The sequence below is a fragment of the Mobula birostris genome, chromosome 24 (genome assembly GCF_030028105.1).
Source record: "Mobula birostris isolate sMobBir1 chromosome 24, sMobBir1.hap1, whole genome shotgun sequence".
Taxonomy (NCBI): Eukaryota; Metazoa; Chordata; class Chondrichthyes; order Myliobatiformes; family Myliobatidae; genus Mobula; species Mobula birostris.
In genome coordinates, this window is record NC_092393.1 from 36,954,750 (window position 1) to 36,973,389 (window position 18,640).

The 18,640-nt window shown below is 37.1% G+C and overlaps 1 protein-coding gene across 2 annotated transcripts in view; it reads left to right on the forward strand.

Annotated features, from left to right (window-relative positions):
- Nucleotides 1-18,640, forward strand: part of LOC140187100 (casein kinase I) — a 49,263-nt gene that overhangs the window by 25,293 nt on the left and 5,330 nt on the right. For both annotated transcript variants that reach the window (XM_072242053.1, XM_072242051.1), the window contains exons 4-8: nt 422-650; nt 1,122-1,292; nt 3,079-3,227; nt 7,668-7,836; nt 10,480-10,619. In XM_072242053.1, the coding sequence (XP_072098154.1) occupies nt 422-650; nt 1,122-1,292; nt 3,079-3,227; nt 7,668-7,836; nt 10,480-10,619 (858 nt within the window). The remainder of the gene's footprint in view (nt 1-421; nt 651-1,121; nt 1,293-3,078; nt 3,228-7,667; nt 7,837-10,479; nt 10,620-18,640) is intronic.

The following is an 18,640-nucleotide window of genomic DNA, read 5'->3' on the forward strand; positions in this document are numbered from 1 at the left end:
GGTGAAGGAAGTATGAGTCTTAATAAATGGGTTTCCAAGTGAATAACTTCAATTTAACACCATTCCTGTTCATATTAATAACAGCATTGGATTAGGAATTTTGTAACAATGGCTCCTTTTAACAGCTACATAATTGGAGTTTTGTCTCCCAACTAGAATCCGGAGTTAATTTTTATTTTAAATCCCTACCTTGCCTTTTATAGGATAGGTTGATAGGGATTGGGGGAAGGTGAATGGAAGAGATGACTAGTCCTATGCCATTCAGTGAGTCTTCCTGTACTGCCAAAGCAGAAGCTTGAAGAATGACTTTCCCCATTTTGCCAGCTATGAGGGGGGGTTCGGATGCAAGGGTTGATTTAATTTTTTTTAAAGGTGCTGTTTGACATCTCTATTAAAATCTCCTTTGTCTCCTTGTATTTAGATCAGCAGAATTGAGTACATTCATTCAAAAAATTTCATCCATCGTGACGTGAAACCAGACAACTTTCTAATGGGATTGGGAAAGAAAGGCAACCTAGTCTACATTATTGACTTTGGGCTAGCAAAAAAATACCGGGATGCTCGAACACATCAACATATACCATATCGTGAAAATAAGAACCTCACAGGAACAGCTCGATATGCCTCAATAAATACACATCTGGGAATAGGTATGTAAATCAGTGTTCCTCTGTTACCTTGTGCGTTAGAAATGCTTGAATTTTTGGTTATTATTCTCTGCATGTCATGTGCATGTTTGAATGGTAACAAGATCTCAAATTTTTTTTCCAGTCAGCAGAGAATTGATTTATCTCACTGCTCCACGATGCAAGATGTTATGGCATTATGAAGCATGACGTGCTGTTTTTTGTTGTTGCCAAGATGTTGTGGTTCTGAGCAATTAATTTGTACGAATCATTTTGAAAATGTCCTGAAACATGTTACAGCATGATATTTAACATTGTTTTCTGCCTGACAAAATATGTATTTACTAAACTTTAAGATGTACTGAACTTAAAATTTTGCACTGTAACCTTTTCCAACAAAATCCAGTTTGTAAATACATGAATTATTAGTTTGATGTACATTCTAATTGTCATTTAATAGTGTACCAAACTGATGTTTGCATTTTTTTTTCCTAGAGCAAAGCCGACGTGATGATCTGGAGTCTTTGGGCTATGTTTTGATGTACTTCAACTTGGGGTCGTTACCTTGGCAAGGCCTAAAGGCAGCAACAAAAAGACAGAAGTATGAACGCATCAGTGAAAAGAAAATGTCAACACCCATTGAAGTTCTCTGCAAAGGTTACTCATGTAAGTATAAATATTGGGGTCATAAAAATGTGTCATTGTAAAAGCATAGTGTAATAGTGATGTGCATAGAGATCTATGATGTAAAGGCCATGTTGAAATGGACAGTTGAAATATTTTTTCTTTTTGTCAGATGATTCTGATTTGTCATAATAGTTTCTGGAAAGCAAACCATAATTCATAATTACAACATAGTAACTGGTTCAAATTTGATGGTTCCCAAAATCAATGGTTGTGAAAGAAGCCCTCAGAATACCTATTAAACATTACCCATTTTAATTGTGAGCTAAATTTCTATCCTGTGAGGTAATGCTAATTTTTCTGTATTTAACCATTATTTAGACTCCTATAAAACCAACATTTATTGCTCATTCCTAATTGCCCTTGAAGAAGGGGGTTGCGAACCACTCCCTCGATCCTCTACAATGCTTTTGATAAAGGTACTCCCACTGCTTAGATGTGCGGTAATTTCCAGGATTTAGATCTAGTGATGAAGGAACAGTAATTTATTTCCCAACTATTGTTGTGCAACCTGGGGACTTGAAAGTGGTGTAGGTTACATGTAACTACAGCCACAAAGTACCAGTTATCAATGACACAAATGTTTAGAGGATAAATGGAGAATTGATCAAAATTGTTTAGTTTTTCTGTTGAGCCCATGTTGTTGGAACTTCAGTTTTGAAGGCAAAGAGAAAATATTCCATCACACTCTTAGTGGAAAAGCTATGGGGTGACTGACGATGAATTACTTGCTTTTGATTATCAAAGGTAGATGATTGTGCTGTCTTGTGTCAAAGATGCTCATTGCCTGAAATTTTGGTGGTACTTAAAGTATTTCCGTGTATTGCTTACTGTCTCTATCTTGACAAAAGCAAGTGTAGATGCTTATTTTGTTGAAGGCATGTTAAATTGAACATTGTGCATCAGCCAGTGAACACCCACATTTTCTTACCTTTCTACTAAAGCAGCTGAAGAAAGTTGGATTTGGGAAATGGTTGCAAGGAGTGCCTGTGGATAGATCTCCAGCAACCACAATTGTTAACCTTTGAAGTGTGTTCCCCTTTATTTTCGTGTCAGCTTTACCAGGTCTCTGATATCACACTCAATTATATCCTGGGGTGAGGTCTGGAATTAGTGTCCTGGCAAAACCTGAACAGATTGACTTTTGGGTTTTTGATGAATCATGAGCAATATAAATCCTATCAATAAAAATTGTGGAACGCCATTGGTTACAGAGCTCCAGTCAGAATAACACCCCTCTATCGCTATCCTCTATATAACACAAAGGGTTTTAGAAAATTGACCTAAATCAACACCTTTTGAAGGAGTTCACAGCAAAAATGTGTAGAATAGGTGTTACATTGAAGCCAGATTTTCACTGGATTTTTAGAGAACCTGTATTTTATTTGAAATTATTGTCTTTTATTTGAAATTACTTTCTTTGCCAACCCCAACCCCCTTTTCTCCTTTTCCCATCCCCCCGCCATCATATTGTCGTTCCTTTGTTTAGGGAGAGGGTCTGATTCTTGAATGTTGTTGGTTTTGTAAATAGGTAAAATTAAAATATTTCTACTAATCAATTTTAAACATGAAGTGTAGCTCATGTTTCAGATATGACAGTAACCATCCATTGTAAATTTGACCATATTTGTTGTCTTCCTCTTGTCAGATAATATTTAGTCAGTTAATTATGAACCTATTCCATCAGCAAGATAGTAAATGAATGTAGAATGAAATTTAGGAAAATAACGAATTAATTTACTGTGTGTTTTTTCTCATTTCCACACAGCTGAGTTTGCCACATACTTGAACTTCTGCCGCTCCCTGCGTTTTGATGACAAACCGGACTACTCTTACTTAAGGCAGTTATTTCGAAACCTCTTCCACCGACAAGGCTTTTCGTATGACTATGTCTTTGACTGGAATATGCTTAAGTTTGTATGTGTAATTCTGTTTTGGGTAACTGTTCAATATATTACATAAAAATTCGAAGTTTAGTTCTGATTTGGTATTAGAAATTTACTTCATATTGGTTGATAACCTGTTTATTAAATAACATAATCCTTCTTGGTCTTGAGTCCTTTAATTATTTTGATCAAGGTGGTTTCGTAATTGACGGTAATACATGGGAGCAGAATTAGGCCATTTGGCCCACGAGTCTGCTCCATCATTTCATCATGGCTGATCCATTTTTCCTCTCAGCTCCAATCTCCTGCCTTCTCCCCATATCACTTCATGCCCTGACCAATCAAGAGTCGTATCAGCCTCTGCCTTAAATATACACGCAGACTTGGCTTCCACAGCTACTTGTGGCAATAAATTCCACAGATTCACCACTCTAGGGCTAAAGAAATTCCTCCTCATCTGCATTCTAAAAGAATGCCCCTCTATTTTGAGACTGTCCTCTGGTCTTAGACTCTCGTACCATATGAAACATTTTTCCACATCCATTTTTGTCAAGGTCTTTCACCATTCAATAGATTTCAATGAAGTCACCCCTCATTCTTCTGAATTCCAGTGAATACAGACCCAGAGCCATCAAACGCTCTTCATATGACAAGCCGTTCAAACTAGAATCATTTTCATGAACCTGCTTTGAACCCTCTCCAGTTTCAGAACATTCTTTCTAAGATAAGGGGCCCAAATCTGTTCACAATACTCCTAAGTGAGGCCTCACCACTGCTTTATGAATTTTGAACATTACATCCTTGCTTTTATATTCTAATCCTCTTGAAACGAATGCTGACATTACTATTGCCTTCCTCACCACAGGCTCAAACCTGCAAATGAACTTTTACGGAATCCTGCATGAGGTCTGCGAGTCCCTTTGTGCCTGTTTTTGTATTTTCTTTCCATTTAGAAAATAGTCAACTCTTTCATTTCTTCTACCAAAGTGCATGACCATACACTTCCTGACACTGTATTCCATCTGCCACTTCTTTGCCTGTTCTCCTAATCTGTCTTAGTCCTTCTGTAACCTCTCTACTTCCTCAAAACTACCTGCCCCTCCCCCTATCTTCATATTGTCAGCAAACTTTGCAACAAAACCATTAATTCCATCATCCAAGTCATTGACATATAAAAAGAATCAGTCCCAACACAGACTCCTGTGGGAACATTAGTCACCAGCAGCCAAGGAGAAAAGGCTTCCTTTATTCCTGCTCTTTGCCACCTGCCATTCAGTCATCGCTTTATCTTTGCTAGAATCTTTCCTGTAATACCATGGGCTCATAGCTTGTTAAGCAGTCTCGTGTGGCAATTTGTCAAAAGGCCTTCTGAAAATCCATATACAAAACATCAACTGATTCTCCTTTGTCTATTCTGTTTGTTATTTCTCCGAAGAATTTCAACAGATTTGTCAGGCAAGATTTTCCCTTGAGGAAACCCTGCTGACTACGGCCTATTTTATCATGTGCCTCCCAGTACCCTGAAGCCACATCCTTAACAATCAACTCTCATATCTTCCCAACCATTGAGGTCAGACTAATGGGCCTATAATTTCCTTTCTGTTATACAATATGCCCTCTCTTTGGCTTTTATGTTAGCTTTGACTTCTCTTGTTGTGTCATCTTGCATTTAGAATACTTCCTCCTCTTTGAGATGTATATATCCCGGGCCTTCCAAATTGCTTCCAGAAATTCCAGCCATTACTGCTCTGCCGTCATCTCTGCCAGTGTCCCCTTCCAGCCAACTCCTCTTTGAGGGTGAATTTTGGACAAATTATGATCACTTTGATCTTAAGGGTTCCTTTACCATAAGCGCTCTAATCAATTCTGGTTCATTTCACAACACCCAATCTAGAACAGCTGATCCTCTAGTGGGCTCAACCACAAGCTGCTGTAAAAAGCCATCTCATACCATTCTAGAAATTCCACCTCTTGAAATCCTGTACTAATCTGATTTTCCCAATCTATCTGCATATTGAAATCCCCCATGACTATTGAAACATTGCCCTTTTGGTATGCATTTTCTATCTCCTGATGTAATTTGTAGACCACCTTGTTACTACTGTTTGGGAGCCTCTTTGTAATTCCCATCAAGGTCATTTTACCCTTGCAGTTCCTTAGCTGTATCCATAATGATTCAACACCTCTGACCCTATGTCACCTCTTTCTAATGATTTAATTTCAATTTTTACCAACAGAGCAACACCATCCCCTCTACCTTCCTGTTGACTGCGGTTTTGCCCAGGCGTCAGCCTCTCCTTCCTTGGAGTCTCAGTACACATTGCCTCTGTTTGTAAACCAACTACAACCACCTCATCCTCAGCACTATCACTCCAGTTCCCATCCCCCTGCCAAATTAGTTTAAACCCACCTGAACAACTCTAGCCAACTTGCCTGCAAGGATATTGGACCCTTTCAGGTTCATGTGGAATCCATCCCTTTTGTATAGGTCATATCTTCCCCAGAAGAGACCCCAATGAACCATAAATCTGAACCCTGCCCCCGGCACCAGCCAAACATTTACCTGCAAAATAATTCTATTCTTGCCTAACTAGCATGTGGCACAGGCAGCAATCCAGAGATTACTACCCTGGTGGTCCCATTTCTCAGCTTTTTACCTAGCTCCTTAAAACCTCCTCACCTTATTATTGGTGCCAATATACACCAGGACATATGGCTGCTCATCCTCTCCCTTGAGAATGCTATGGACCCAATCTCAAAGATCCCTGATCCTGGCACCAGGAAGCAACATACCATCTGGATGTCTCTATTGCGTCAACGCTTTTCAATCTCATTAAGTGTCTAGATTGACTCTCACTGCAGAGTTTAAGAGTGTGATCTCCACTGCCACTTGGAATGCTAAAGGGAATGCAAACTTGGGAAAAATAATATTCATCTGAACCCCTCAAGTTATTTTTTTTACTTTTGATTAAAGATCCTTTGCTAACACAGGAATACAAATGGTTTCTTAGTTTGGATAAATGGACTTCTAACTAAAATCATAAAATTGTTAAGCTTATAGTGTAGAAGGCCATTAGCCCACTCTTGTTTTTGCTAACTATATAACTATCTACTGCAAACAGCTTTCCTTCTGTTCAATTTTGTAATATTAGCTTACATCTGCGATTTTTTTTTTGGTAAGTTGTTCCTGCCTTTTATAGCCTGAAGTGGTGGTCAAGAAGGGGATTTGAACTCCTGTTAATTTTCATCTTAATTCTTTATTTATGTCTCTCTTGTTACACCTTCAACAATCTTTGGAAACCACGTGTAGCTTCTCAAAACCATTATGCAGATTTTTGTTGCATTTATTTTGAATTTTTTGTGAGTCACTTTTCCATTTTAAGAAATTAAAATCTGCATTAACTTCAGCTGTGTTTAATTTCCCCTCTCCTGAGAATGTAATTTAAACTACAAGCCCACCCTGAAGCACTTACAACAATCAGTTTTCCTACTGAAGGCACAGGGCTTCAGTTAATGAGTATCTACTTGCCTATTAAGGAACTTTTAGCATGGTTGATGTTTAACTAACAAGTGTTCTTTTCTTAGGAGTCCCTTCTATTACTAGTCCTATAAAAGCAGTGTGTTATATAGATACAGGTTTCCCCTGCAATCCAAAAGTAGAGCATTCCTATGAAACCTTTCATATGCCGAAATGGCATAAAGTGAAGAACCATTAATTTATGAGAAAAATTTTTGAGCATTCCCAGACCCAAAAAAGAACCTACCAAATCATACCAAATAACACGTAAAACCTAAAATAACATTAACATATAGTAAAAGCAGGAATGATGTGATAAGTTCACAGCCTACATAAAGTAGAAATAATGTATGTATAGTGTAGCTTCACTTATCAGGATTGGGAAGATTTAGCCAAAACCAATTTGTAGAAAAAAATCGGCACATGCACACATGCGCACACACCTGCCTGTGCAAGGCTTCACGGTCATGGTAGTCTTTCTCGGCGTAAACACAAGTTTAAAGCGGGCAACACACACAAAAGTTGCTGGTGAACGCAGCAGGCCAGGCAGCACCTCTAGGAAGAAGTGCGGTCGACGTTTCAGGCCGAGACCCAAAGTTTCGGGTCTCGGCCTGAAACGTCGACCGCACCTCTTCCTAGAGATGCTGCCTGGCCTGCTGCGTTCACCAGCAACCTTTATGTGTGTTGCTTGAATTTCCAGCATGTGCAGAATTCCTGTTTGCGAGTTTAAAGCGGGCGTCTTTTTTCATAAAAGTGAAAATCCACATTGGGTTTCTTTTGGTTAGCGAAAACAGGTACTAATGTAGGTCTTTTGTAAAAGCGAAGTGGCATAAAGCGAACTTTCATAAAGCGGGGGACACCTGTAATTTTGGAAATTTAATTAGCCACTGGTTCTTAAAGATGGGAAATTGATTGACATGTTGTTGCATAAGGTTTCTTTCCTGATCATTTCAGGGAGCCAACAGAGCAGCAGATGAAGATCGGGAACGCAGGGAGCGTGAGGAAAGAATGAGACACAGTCGAAATCCAGCAGCTCGTGGATTACCCTCAACTGCCTCTGGAAGACTGAGAGGAAATCAGGAAGTGGCACCTCAGACACCGCTTACACCCACGTCTCATACTGGTAAATCATTAACTGAATTTACTTCAGAAGCAGCTGCAAGAATGTCTGAGTCATCTGCTTTATTATGTCGATCATAATGTTGAAATCTTAGTGTGGATTGTTCTAAAAGCAAGGAAGCCTTGCATCTTTCAGTACATGTTCATTCTTAAAGGTTCCATTGTCAAAAAATAAATCAGAAGAACAAATTCAGCTTTAGGGAAACTGGAGTGGTACAGAATGGAAGACTGACAGGAATTGGAAATGATTAATTGTGTGCAATATATAAATGAATAAATCAGGAAGTTGTAATTGAAGCGAATACTTAATTGGACACAAAGCACTTTGAGATGTGCTGAGATTGTGAGTGCTATATAAATGCAAGTATTTGCTTTTCAGATAGCATCTAATTATGTATAATCTTATTTCTGTAGCTAAAACAGATTATCTCTATTTGTATTTATGGTTATATGAATAATTGCTAAGAGCTTCAGTTTTGAAAACTAATAAGCACTTGTGTTTTGTTGATTAGTGAATATTGACATGCAGCCAAAAGAAAGGTAAGACAAGAATATTCAGGAATTATCTACAAGTTTTAAGTAAAATGTGCTGGAGAAATTGTTAGAATTTAGCTTTCCAACCTCTTACTTAGTCTGACCCTTTGTAAAATGAATTTTCACATTGCATTACCTGTTAGACTTTTTGAAGACAAGGTTGGGAATCACTGCTTAAAAACACTTCTATTTTGGGAATTCTATCTTGCACTTCACTGCAGATATAGCAGAGGTCTACCAGTGAATCACATCTTGCACTGACTTGCCCTCCCTCTCACCCCCCCAACTTGAAATGAGCTTTATGCCTCCCTTTTACAGTCTTATGAATCCACAGTTTTTTCCTGATTATAGGGATGCATGATAAAAGGACAGTCATATTGTCAATCTTTAGACCTATGGTAGGTAGTTCTTTAGTATCCTTTTGTTGCATCAGACTCCAGAACCCACCCCCAGTATTACCAAAGTGGAGAACTGCACTGAAGTCCTTTCATCTGCTTGATGCCAAGTAATTATTTACATTTGGAGCAAGTAGTCCAGCATTGTGTATTCACAATTGGCAGGAAAATATAATTATTATGAAAGTAGGAGATTTTGTGCCATAGATGGAAATTGTGAATTCTAACTGAGAAAGATTCGGAGAAACTCAGATTATTTTTTGATAGAGATTATTAGGATGTTATTTTTCACAATTTTTGCACCTCAAAAATCATTGTGAAGAGCTTGCATTTTTTCAAGTGGATGCATTGCCTTGCTCTTGTCTTGCCTTCTGTTCTTTGTGAATTTGGAATCAGTACTTACCTCACTTCGTTTAACAAAAATCACAGTTGAAACCTTGTGCGACTTATAGACATGACTTATCTTTGCACTTAATGTGTTTCTCATTGTCTGTAATTCTTGAGCATTTGACAGCATTTACCAACTCAATCTCCTTGGACATCTCCTTTATAACCCACATTTGTGACTGCTCTTGCTCAGTTCCATTTAGTATCGTTACAATACTATTTATATTACATTGCTTTCAGTAGCTTCTCCTCCTGAATGCTTCCTTCCACTTAAGTTTTTTCCTTCCTACACTCACACACATTTGGATTCCTTGCTAGCCACCATGTTCTAGAATTCATACGCTGTCTACTGTTTGCCATCCTGAAGTTAAGCTTTTTACCTGTGTGGGAAAAACCAGCAAGGACCTGGCATGGGATTTCAAACACTAGTTCTGCTTCTCCACCATCTTGTTTCAACCCCAAGATTACAATGGAATCTTTGCTCCTAATTGTGATGCTTTTTAAGACAGGTTGTATATTGCCAAGAAGATAAAAAGTCTAATGAAATTTGTATCTAATAGCTGCCCAGATTATATAAATGTATAGATGATTATGGCTTTGCAAGATAGCAGCTAGTCATTTATGATTGAGAAAGGGAATTGCCATTGTGTAGTTAATTCACTGCTCTATGAAGAGAGCTTACTGCAGCTGCCTAAGATACGGCAACTTTTGATTTTTTTTAAATTTTAAGTTCAAAGTGAACTTAAGTGATCTTTTTAAGTAAAAAGATCTCATATTTCAGTTGCACATTTAAATTATGATCAGTCAATTTGCAGATCTCTATTTTCAAAATGCTCCATCTATACAAGAGACTAACATGTTAATCTTTTGAATGTTTTGTGCCTATATTGTTAATTCACTCATATGGACTAATTACTGATATGGGCTTAGTTTGCCAAACCAGGTTAAATCCAACACTGGATTTTGAAATACTGGTGTCTAAAATAATATGTAATTAAATACATGGTTTATAACTGAACTTTTGACCATTTTTTAATTGAATGTTTTAATTGAAATTTGATTCCTGTGGAAAACTGGAGGTTTGAAAATCATTCATGTGAAGCCATAAATTTGTAAATTAAGCATTTAGAAATGGGTTTTTGAAATAGTATCATCTACCATTTTCTGCACAACTAGAGAATGGGCTTGAAATTGATCTTTAAGATACCTCGTTCCTTAGAAATATTACTGGGTCTCAACTGTAAATAGTTAACAAACTTGGACACTCCCACCAGACAAACTTTTGCCTCTGAAGTAGGTTGTAATTGATGTCTTGCTGTTTATTCCTTCAGCTAATACATCTCCACGCCCTGTCTCTGGCATGGAACGGGAGCGGAAAGTGAGCATGAGGTTGCATCGTGGCGCAGCTGTTAATGTTTCCTCAACAGATTTGACTGGACGTCAGGACACATCACGAATGTCAACATCACAGGTATATTCCTTGCAAAGCTTTAACTTGAATATGATGCATTTTCTCGTTGCTTTAAGGGATTTTTGAAATTCTGTTGGCTTTAGATGATGCTTTGGCCAACAGTGTAGAAGAAATTAGAAGACCAGCAGTTGTCAATAAAGATGATCAAGGATATGTAAAGATATTCGTAAATACCCAGTTACTTCACCTCTGTCTTTTGGAGAAAGAAACATGCTGGTCTACGTGTGCCTCTCACAGCAGAAAGGTTACTTTTCAGGTAGCTTAATAAGCCATTTAATTGTACAGGGCAACCTGGATGGACAATAAAATGTTGTAATCGCAACATTTTAAATTGAAGAAAATTCTCTGCAAATTTAGAGTGTTTAAGATGGCATGGCATTGAATGTTCCAATATCAGAAACTTAATTTGGATGTCAACTAAAGAGCACGATTCCTTCAGGTTATTGTTATGTTTAGGGCATGATAAGCTTTGGAATCCATTTAGAACTTCGGAAAATGTTAGCTGAGATTGGGCTAAGAATATTAAATAAAATATAGCTATGTTTTGATCTATCCCATTCACAAAATATTAAGATTCATATTTTTGTTTACATGTTCTCACATTGTGGAACTAAAGTCATACTTTTGCAATTCTTGCCAGCAACTTAATATGGGACTGATACTTGAATCACATCTGTCCTGAAACAGGATATTCTCTGCTGTTCATAGGTTTCTCTGACCGTCAATAAAATGCGTGCACTTCCATATTCTGCCATTATTCTTCCGCAAGACATTTAGCTCAAATGTAGATTTTGTTGAAATATGTATATGAAGGTGATCTTGCCCTCTCATTCCAAATATTGATCTCCCATGATTAAATCAATTGCAGCAATTTATTTTGCCCCCTGAATTATTCTCAAGAATACCTTGATGTCGCAGAAGTGCATTGTCAATGCAACAAAATATAGTGAAATCAGCTACTAACATGCCAGGTGCATTTGTTAGGCTCTGTCATTTATTGGCATTGTCACGGTGCCTGAATAACTTAAGTTAATGAATAAAATATTGGATCTTAAGGAGGCTGCAGTTCGTTATAAATTTACAAAAATGAAATCTAGTTGCCCTGCATAGAAAAATCTAGTTGACTTCCGAAGCATGAATCATTCTCATTATTCACATTTATGAAGATCATTGAACATGAATTGTTGCATCATATACAGTGGGCTCCTGTTAATTGGGGCACATTGGGACTAGTATATTTGGCCCAATTAAGCTGCTGCCCCAATTATCCAGTTTCATGGAAACAGTTAGTTATAAATAAGATAAACTACTGTTTAACTGAGTAACAAATTATGTATTTCAATGAAATATTAAAAAATCAGAATGCTACCAGTACATCTACAGTACTATAAAACAGTATTAGTTCCTAATAGTTATCGACAGAGGAATTGTTCCATTGTATGTATGTCTTTTGGTTGACTGTTAATGAACAAAATTGGTGCAGACAGCTAGTGCAGATAATGGACTGCCTTCTTGCAAGGCTTTCGGCAATTGCATCTTCCAAATCTTCATTTTCATTCTAATATTCAAGATAATTGTGGGTACCTTCAAATGCTTCATAGGTAATAACTTGTTGAAGTAGTGAAATTGTTTCATTTTCACTCCCAGCCATTTCAGGCATTTCCAAGCCTGAATGCTTGAAACTGCAGCGAGCAATACAGTTCTGAATTGTCTTGCTACATACTTCTCACCAACTATCAGTGACAAAATAAATCACTGCTTTTTAAACACAAACACATGCAAGTGACACTATTTAAAAACTTCTATACGCACGGTGTAGTGTCCTTAACGGCCATGCAAGTGCACGTGACTGACACTAATTAGAACCTGTTTGGCAACATTCTGCCGTCCCAATTAAGTGATACAGTGTCCCAAATAAAGGGATTTCCAGCTATTTTCTCAATGACAGAGTTGTCCAAATAAGTGGCTGGCCCAATTAACCAATGGCCAAATTAACCAAATTAACTGTACTAAAAGTAAAAGAGAATCTCATAATAGCACAATGTTTTGGGAAAACTTTGGGAAAAAGTGACTGATTGGAAGATCTTTGCTTTGCTTGCGCATCAGGTATATATTACTCACTCGGGCAGTTTACATATATTTTATCAGAAAGTTCCATTTACATGCTTTCTGCATTCAGTATTATTTGGTTTCCCTATAGACTCTCATAATTACACAGATTTTTTACAATTCTGTTGTGCTCATGGCCCTCAATTAATATTCATAATTTACCTCTGCACGTGCACAGTCACACTTGCATAGAAGTATGAGTGTGCACACAAGAAGACAACTGTACCTCTGAGCATGATTTTACAAACTCGTACAAAGTGGAGGGTAGTGACAAATACCTGTAATCGTTGGCCAAAGTAGTCTATTGCATTTTGTGGCTGAAAGAATGAGACTTTGGGAGTCCAATATTTGTGTTCAACATCTATTGATGTACATTCAAAAACAATATTTTGAAGAATTCCTATGAATTCAAGAGCATATCTGGTGTGGTGCAGTTTATGACCTTAATTTATATTTTTTACTAAGCTTTTGTTTTAAATTGATAATATTTTTAAATGCAATTATGAGACAAAAAGCAGTTTCAGGCCTTAATAGGAAAATAGGCTGATTTTTAATATAGAATAATGGCTCTAGATGAGTTGGACTGTTCTTATACTAAGTTTAAGGCATATTTGTTCAGTTCCCTTTTCTATATTCCATTTGCAGCCAACCTTATTCAAGTTTTTAAAACAAAGTAGGAAGTGGGTCACAAGAAAAATCTGTACTCTGATCAGATGGACCTCCAGAGTAAAATTTGCATTTCTGCAAAAGCCCTCATCTCATGTTTCAATCATGGGTGTAATTTGGGAGCTCTGTTAATGATAAAAATGAACATGTTGAAAGTTCATTTTGTGTAACATTTGCTTGAGAGGGGAATTGCTGCCTCAAATGAATTCACTGTGGTGCATCAGAAATAGATTAACCCTGTTTGTTGCATTTCTGCACTCTGTAGCAACACTTTTCAAAAAAGGAATGAGTGACTTTGAGTATTGTTGAACTGAACCGTGCAGCCTTTTCTTTGTTAGTTACTATGTGCGTGGATGAAACTTAAAAGTCGTCAGTTTTGACATTTATACACAGCAAATGAGTAGTTGTCAGCGGATATTGATGAAATTGCATATTTAGTTACACACATTAGAGGAAGTTGCACAGTGTCCTGATTGCGAGCCAAAAATTATTTACATCATCTGTGCTCTCTCCCTTTCCCACCCACCTCAAAACATCTCAAATATTACTTATCGTTACACGTAGTGAAATAAATAGACATTGTATTATCTGATTTTTCCTTTACAGATGTTTCTGGATGAGTTACGTTGGAGGTTGTGAGGATGCATTTCTGGTAATTGTAAAAGAGAACTCGCAGCCCATTGGTGCCAAAAACAGGAATCCTTATTTTAAAAAAAATAATCCATTCATTCAATGAAAGTTTTATGTCCAGTGTGATATGTTACACTTCCAAATAATTTAAATTTTCAAATTATTACTTGATTTTTATGTAGATAGCATCTTTTTCATGAGTGCTTATTTATCAAACAGGTCCAAAAAAGTTCTGTAAAAAAAAACATTAAAAACTTGAAAGTCACCAACTTTTTAATGAAATATTTATGAAGTAATTTTACACTTTTAAAGCTTCCTTGAAAATTGTACATCTTCCTCATTTCCCTTTTCACTTGTGTACAGACCACTAATATGGAGGTGATAATCATCTCTTAGCTATCAGTGTCTGGATTATTTTCATGAAAATGGAAAAGTGCATTGCAACAATTTTTGGGTTTGCAGCAGCCATGCTGGTTTGGCTTGTGGTGAATTAGTGTGCTCTATCTGTGTGTAGGCTGGTGATCTGTGCTTCTCTGCTGGTGATTTGTGCTTCAATCAGAGTGAAGTCTGCTTGCATATTATGCAATACTGGAATGATTTCTGAGTGTTTTTGTACATAACTCAAAGCACAAGAAGAATGTGCATTATCTATATCACAGGTGTGCAAACTCAGGATTTGGGCAATAGTAACAGTTTAGGATAAAGTGGGATTCATTTGTTGTCCTAAATCATTTGCTTGCATGTATAGGGATTTTTTTTGTTTTCCAGGGATTTTTGTATTAAAAATACTTAACAGTTTGGATATTAGTTACTAATTGTCATAATTTCACTAATTTAAAGTATTCTATTTTCTCTTATTCCCAACTTTTTGAATTTGAGCACATCAGAGCTCAAAAGTTAAAACATTCACATCCTATATGATGTTTCAAATGTTGTAACATAAAGGACCAAGGATTGGAAGGTAGTTTAAATGAGACAGGTTATAGTGGAGAGTAGGTCAAATTGCCTTGAGTGCTACAGTATTTTTAAGACGGTCATGACAGCATCATAACTGAAGTATTAAATGGGTTAGAAATTGCTGTTATAGTACCTGGGAATACGTTCTCCACAGTGCCATGAAAAAAAAAATCGCATTTCCCGTGAAGAATATCAACTTTGCTGTACAGATCTAAGGATGAACTTTTTTTAGAATACATTCACAGACTTCTAAATGCAATGTGGTCATAGAATAACAACAAATAGATGATTCTATGATAAAGGCATATCTTGTAGTTGTGATCGCAGTAGTTTTTTTTTCCCCATTGCATGATCTATCCTGTAGAGCCCCCGTTGATGCTGGGGATAATTAACGATGTTTATTACAGCAAATTGTAATCTTGCTATGTCTCCAAATCTTTCTATTTGGTGTTACCAAATTATAAGTAATGCCTTTTAACTTCCTTTAATTTTCCATTTAACAACAAGCTTTCAACGTTTTAAAATAAAATGGAGCACCTATTCAAATCATCTTGGATTGCTTAGGTCATTGTTGTAACATTCAGAATGTAAAATATCTTAAAAACCTTCATGGCAATGTTATCAAATAAATAGAATTAAGACCAGAACACATTATGAGTGATCAAAAAAAAAACACAATCAAGGAAGTTATTCTGTAGATATATATTAAAGTACAGTTGCAAGAAAAAGTTAACATTTTGCAATTACATGATTTTCTGCATTAATTACTCATAAAATGTGGTCTGATCTCCATTTAAGTCACAATAATAGACAAACACAATCTGCCTAAACTAATAACACTCAAACAATTGTACTTTTCATGTCTTCAGTGAACACATTATTTCATCTTTCACCATCCAGGCTGGAAAAAGTATGTGAACTCTTATACTTAATAACAGATAGAACCGCCTTTAGCAGCAATAACTTCCTCCAAACATTTCCTGTAGCTGCTGTTTACTTTAGACCATTCCTCCAAACAAACTGCTGCAATTCGTCAACATTTCTGCAATACCTTGCATAAACAGCACTTTTCAGGTCATGCCACAGGATCTCAATTGGGTTAAGGTCTAGATTCTGACTTGGCTATTCTAAAACTAGAATTTTCTTCTTTTTTAAACCATTCTATTGTTGATTTACTCATGTTTTAGATCATTGTCTTGTTGCATCATCCAACTCCTATTAAGCTTCAGGTGACAGACTGCTACCCTGACATTCTCCTTTAAAATGTCTTGATAATTTTGAATTCATTGTTCCCTTAATGATTGCAAGTTGTCCAGGCCCTGAGGAAGGAAAGCAGCCCCAAACCGTGATGCTCCTTCTGCCATGCTTCACAATTGTGATGAGGTTTTGGTGTTGCATAGTAGTGTGCATCTCTTCCAAAAAGTTCAACTGTTGTCTCATCTGTTCACAGGACATTGTCCCAGAAGCGTTGTGGAACATCCAGGTGGTCTTTTGCAAGCTTGAGGCTTGCAGCAATGTTTGTTTTGGAGCGCAGTGGTTTCCTCCGTGGTGTCCTTCCATGAACACCGTTCTTGTTCAGTGTTTTTCTTACAGTGGACGTATGAACAGAGTCTTTAGCAAGTTCTAGAAATTTCTTAAGATCTTTAGCTGTTACCGTTGGATTCATTTTCTTTTACCTCCTTCAGCGTTGCACGTTGTGCTCTTGGTGTGATTTTTGCAGGATGCCCATTGCTAGGGAAAGTAGCAACAGTACTGAATTTCCTCCATTTGTAAACAATTTCTTACTGTGGACTGATGAACACTCAAGCCTTTAGAAATGCTTTTGTAGCCTTTTACAGCTTCATACATCTCTACAATTCTTCTAATGCCCTCTGAAAGTTGTTTTGATCAAGGCATGGCGCACGTAAACAGATCTTTCTTGAAGAGCAGGCTCTGTCAGTAACCTGACTTTGTGTGTCTTTTCTGTAGAGCAGGGCACCTCTACAACCCACACCTGCAATCTCATCTCATTGATTGGAACACCTGACTCCAGATAGCTTTTGTAGAAGGCATTACCCCAGTGAACCTTTTTGAACTTAAAGACTGTGATTGTTTAAATGGTGTATTCAGTACTAACGAGAAGGAGTACAATTGTTAGTGTGTTATTAGTTTAGGCAAATTGTGTTTGTCTTTTTGTGACTTAAATGAAGATCAGACTACATTTTATGAGTATTTAATGCAGAAAGCCAGGTAATTGCAAAGGGTTCACAAGATTTTACTTACAACTGTAGTTGAAGGTGGTTATGAGGGCAATTAGGGAGATAGAGGCCGTGGAGAAGCTTTATTTCAGGAGTACATCCTCCCTGTGGAATGTGTGGGTTTTCCCCAGGTACTACAGTTTCCTCCCACGGTCCAAAGATAGATTAATTAGTCATTGCAAATTGTCCTGTAATTAGGTTAGGGTTAATCAGGGATGTTGGGCAGTGTAGCTCAAAGGGCCTACTCCTTGCTGTATCACTACAATAAAATACATAAATCAAGTAACTTAAATTTTAGCTAATGTCATTGATTTGACAAATATGGTGAAACTGATTACAAGCTGCAAAAATTTGGTTATTCACATTTTTGTATCATAAATTATTGGTGGCTTATGAAAGCAAACAATAGCGGAAGCAATTGTTGTCTTTTTTTTAGTACTCCTGTGCATGATGGTTTAGGTGACAAGAAGATCATAGACATAGAAGTGGATGACCAATATTAATACGCAGTGGATGATAGTGTGGATATTTTGTTAATGTTAATCTTAGACAGAGATGCCAATCTTGTGTATTAACTGGTTCAATCAGAGGTGATTGGGTTTGGCTAATATTAAAGAATTTGGGCAACAAGCTTTACTCTTTCCCTGTATTAACTGGGGGAAATTTCAGCTCTAAGGATATTTTGGGAGTAGTGGGAGATAAGTGGTGATGTGAGAGTGGAGCCTGCAGTGTTCCACATGATGTTGTCAATGTGCAGCTGAGAAATGGAATAAGGGTGAATAAACTTTCAAAACTCATCATCTCTCTGGTTTGACAATCAATATGTCTTCATCTGAACTTTGTTATAACTTTGTTACACTGCAGTATGAGGAGTGTATTGTTTTCAACTTGTGGAAATTAAAGGATTCACACCAGGTTATTGTCCTGTTCAGTTGGTTTATAAGTGTACAGAAGTTTATAAACTGCTTTGGAAAGCCATTTGTAAGATGTTGCTTGGGTTTGTGCTTTAGTGTTGATTAGGAAGTGAAACCTGAATTTCTAGTGCCTAGCATATTGTTACGTACTCCGTAACTGGGTTGCCAAACCAGCAGAAATGGATCACTCAGTTGGAGTCTGGATTACTAGAACTAAGAACGTTTTATTAAAGAAACAAGCAACATAGTACTCTAATCAAAAGGATAATAAATGCAACAGTTCAGCAACGATAAACACACATGTACACAGAATTAAGATAACAGGATCAATCAAGCTCTATCGTTGTCTAGGGGTAAATGACCAGTTTCAAAGTGACGCAAAGTTCAGTTCAGCTGAGTTCAGTTCAGTTCAGTTCGCAGTAATCGCTGCCGTGGGAGATGGACAGTGTGGGGGAAGGAGAGAGAGAGCAAAACGAATGAATATTCAAACGGCTTCCACACAGACCTT